Genomic DNA, 3,681 nt, shown 5'->3' with positions numbered 1-3,681 from the left:
CTCTCCCTCCCATCCCAAACATTCAATGATCACCATCAACTTTTATTATCAAGAACAAGGGGAAAAAAAACCTATAATATAAGTTATTGATTATGATAAATTATACAATACAATACCATATAAATCATAAATATAAATTAATAAATATGTACATCCATTCTCAAAAAAATATGCACATTCATTTTTACTTATTTTAATATGCTGGTGTTTAAAATAATTTTTAAAATAAAAAAAGTATTTATATATATTTTTATAAAAAAATATTAAAAAAAACAATTCTAAAACTGTTTATATTATATATATAAAAAAAGCGAAACGTGCACCATTGAATTAGGAACTAATGGGCCTCGAAGATGTGGATCGCGGCCCACAAATCCAATCAATTTGCCAGTTGTGGGTGGAAGAATTTTCGTCTTGAATTCCTAGCCCTTGGATTAACATCAACATATGCTGTCCGTCCAAATCAAGTCGTCTTACCTTTTTCAGTCGTCATCAAAGAGATAAAAACAAAGGAATCCCCGTCGGTTTGCTTAGCTTTATATAAAATCTAAACCAGCCACCGCTCTCTCTCTATCTCTCTCTCAAAAAGTTAGGGTTTTCAAGGTACGAATTGCTTAATATTATTGTTTTTATTAGAAAGTAGGGTTTATTTAAGTCTTTTTATTGCAGTTTCAATTCAAATTTGAGTTTGTTTTATTTAATAAGTGATTAATCCATGTGAAAAGGTTGCAATTTCTTGAATCCAGATTTGTTGTGGTAAAGATGTTATCTTTTTTCAATTTGGTTGCCTTTATAGTTCTGATTTCTTCTTACCTTGACGTTCTGACATGAATAAATGATGTGCTGCTATAAAGCCAACTATAATTGAAAGATTTGATCTCTTTTGAAGTTTCTGGCCAATTAATTTGTTTGTTTGATTTCTGTGGAGCTCAAGAGAATATACTTTCTATTTTAGTGGTTTTCTAGGTATCAAGGACTTGTTTTGTTTGTTGCAGTTTGAAAATGCCACGCTATGATGACCGATATGCGAGCACGCGCCTCTATGTTGGCCACCTGGCTGCTAGGACACGATCACGGGATCTGGAACATCTTTTCAGCAAATATGGGCGGTAATCTCTCTTATTTCTAAGTTTAACATGTTTGACATATTGGTCCTAAGTTGTAATTAGGGTCACCTCTTTCACAAAAACACCCGTGGATTGTGCACTGTGGATTTCTTGGTTTATAGCCAGCTATTGAAGACTCGTCCAAATGTATTTTTTGCGATTTATTCCTGGGCTTTCACGCTTCTGCTGAATGATGATGCAACATGAATTTAACACCATTGATGTATTCCCTGCAGTAAAGTAACAGTATATCTGTTCGTTTCCTTTGCTTAACTGCCATTGATTGATAGAGAAAATGCGGTTTGCCCCTGTGAATACTTAGGAAACATTTAGGTCTTCAACAGCTTGTTTTGCTTGTTGATTTGTGTTATCTGTGTGGGTGGCCCTAGGTGTCCTTTTTTTAACTTGAATGATCTTGTTGAAGGTTTCTGGCCTATTGCCTAACCTGGAGGTCTATGGTGAGAGGGTTGCCATGATGGAATTGGTGGAATTTCTTGCCAAGTTATAGGAGACTTTGGCGATTCTTTCTATTATGTTATTGCGTGTTTTTATGGAATTGGCAACAATCTCAAACTGGTGTTTAGTTCGTCTATGAGGGGTGAAGTATCATACACTTGCAGTACTTAAGTAATGATGGCCTTACTGTTTGTGGCAACCATTTCGCAGAGTACGAGATGTGGATATGAAGCGTGACTATGCATTTGTTGTAAGTCTTTCTCATTCTTCTCATGATTTTCAGTGAATGTAATTTTTCAGAGCTTTGGTTGAGCACATATTTTTTTTTATTTTTTTACTGATGAGAACTGCTTTATATGTTCTATGATACACATATGGTTTGTTTTGCTGGCTTTTTCTCACCTTTTTTAAACAGGAATTTAGTGATCCCAGAGATGCTGATGATGCAAGGCATTACTTAGATGGCAAGGAGTTTGATGGAAGTCGTATCATTGTGGAATTTGCAAAGGGGGTAAGTTCTTTCTAGTTAATGCTTTCAAATAGTATAATTACAATTGTAAATTAGTAGACTAGGTCTGCTTTGTCTTTTGTTTTATGGGGTTAACTGGAAGCTAATTGGTTGTTTGAAGATTGGACCAAGTCCAAATCCTAATCCAAATCTAAGCTAATTTAAGATTTTGTTAGATAACAAACTACTTTATTCTTGTTAGTCTTGTGGCCTTCCAAAGTTTGATTTTCCACAAAGCATCTGATTCATTTCATCCTTTTTTTTTTTATTTCATTCACGAAGTTTCTTGATCCTTATTTTTTGAACTTGATTCTATCTCTTGAAGAAGATTGAGTGGGTTGATTGCTATTGATTTCTTATATGGCTCCTGTTAAAAGCATGATAAGATCTCAATTCATATAATTTTGAAGGCTATTATTGCTCATTTATCAATTTAAATGTTGTTTCATGTTACTTGGGAGTTTGTATAGGTACCTCGTGGTTCTCGAGAATACTTGGGCAGAGGTCCTCCTCCAGGATCTGGACGCTGCTTTAATTGTGGCATTGATGGCCACTGGGCTCGAGATTGCAAAGCTGGAGACTGGAAGAACAAGTGTTATCGTTGTGGGGAAAGAGGTCATATAGAGAGAAACTGCAAGAATAGCCCCAAGAAACTCACGTAATCTTCACTTCCGCATCTGCTTTCTTTTCATTTTCTGATAATTTCCTACTGATGCTTATTGTTACTCCTTTTTTTATTGTGTACTCTATCCAGTAAGCGTGGGAGGAGTTACTCTCGATCACCAGATAGATCACCCTCTCCTCACCGTGGGAGAAGCCGTAGCCCAAGTTACAGCCGAGGCCGAAGCTACAGGTTTATGATTTTCTTTGAAAGTATATGATGATGCAATATTCTCGTATCACAGTGCAACTTTCATAATGGGTTTTTATGCAATTTATTGTGTAGTGTGGTAACTGTATCTTATGTTCTTTTGTCAGCCGATCAAGATCACCACCAAAGAGGGAGCGAAGTGTTGAGAATGAGAACAGGTCATTGAGCCCTGAGCCAAAGAATACCAAGGCAAGGAAGCGTAGCCCAACACCTGATGAAGGCAGCCCACGTCCTTCTCCTAAATCTCGGAAAATGGATGATGAACTGGATAGAGAGTACAGTGGCAGCCCCAGAGGAAGAAGCAGAAGCCCACGAGGTGAGAGGTATAGAAGTCCGCCTCAGACTAATGGCCGTAGCTGCAGCCCGAGTCCAAGAGATGATAGAAGTCCTGTTGATGATGATTATGAGGATAACAACCGCTCGCCAAGAGATAGTGATGTGTCACGTTGAAATGCAATGCAATGGAATTAGTGCGCCTGCTTGCACTTTCCTATCATCGCCCAGACCTTAAGTTTGTTCTATTTTAGATGATCATAAGCATTTTATATGATAAGTAGAGATATGTAATTTGAATCTTTTGATTTGGATTTAGGCCTATTTTGAACCCTGTGGCATGGATTGATATGTTTCAAATTCGTTTTGTTTTTTTTGTTTTTCTAGATTTAGAACCGACAATCTGGATGACCTAATGTCTTCTATCACCGCACATCAAGGAAAATGGCAGCATGACTGAACTTTAG

General features: G+C 36.9%; 1 protein-coding gene across 2 annotated transcripts; it reads left to right on the top strand.

Moving 5' to 3' along the window:
- The first annotated feature begins 485 nt into the window (after positions 1–485).
- On the top strand, positions 486–3,681 carry LOC105142493 (serine/arginine-rich splicing factor RS2Z33-like). 2 transcript variants are annotated; one of them, XM_011050150.1, is made up of 7 exons: positions 486–603; positions 996–1,109; positions 1,773–1,812; positions 1,978–2,073; positions 2,541–2,728; positions 2,825–2,923; positions 3,049–3,681. In XM_011050150.1, exons 2-7 carry the CDS (start codon positions 1,003–1,005, stop codon positions 3,389–3,391), a joined length of 873 nt encoding a protein of 290 aa, XP_011048452.1. In that variant the 5' UTR covers positions 486–603; positions 996–1,002; the 3' UTR covers positions 3,392–3,681. The 2 variants fall into 2 exon arrangements, with proteins under 2 accessions (XP_011048452.1, XP_011048453.1); XM_011050151.1 differs by lacking the exon at positions 486–603 and having other exon boundaries at positions 1,023–1,109; positions 1,531–1,812.

This window comes from Populus euphratica, unplaced genomic scaffold, assembly GCF_000495115.2.
Source record: "Populus euphratica unplaced genomic scaffold, PopEup_1.0 scaffold448.1, whole genome shotgun sequence".
Taxonomy (NCBI): domain Eukaryota; kingdom Viridiplantae; phylum Streptophyta; class Magnoliopsida; order Malpighiales; family Salicaceae; genus Populus; species Populus euphratica.
Note: the sequence above shows the minus strand (reverse complement) of the source record. Positions and strands in the feature narration are given on the sequence as shown.

Bases quoted from the DNA above. Each gene is read 5' to 3' on its own strand.
- LOC105142493 (XM_011050150.1), top strand. From the start codon at position 1,003: ATGCCACGCTATGATGACCGATATGCGAGCACGCGCCTCTATGTTGGC. The intron at 2,074-2,540 runs GTAAGTTCTTTC...GAGTTTGTATAG, and splicing joins TTGTGGAATTTGCAAAGGGG to GTACCTCGTGGTTCTCGAGA. The intron at 2,729-2,824 runs GTAATCTTCACT...TACTCTATCCAG, and splicing joins AATAGCCCCAAGAAACTCAC to TAAGCGTGGGAGGAGTTACT.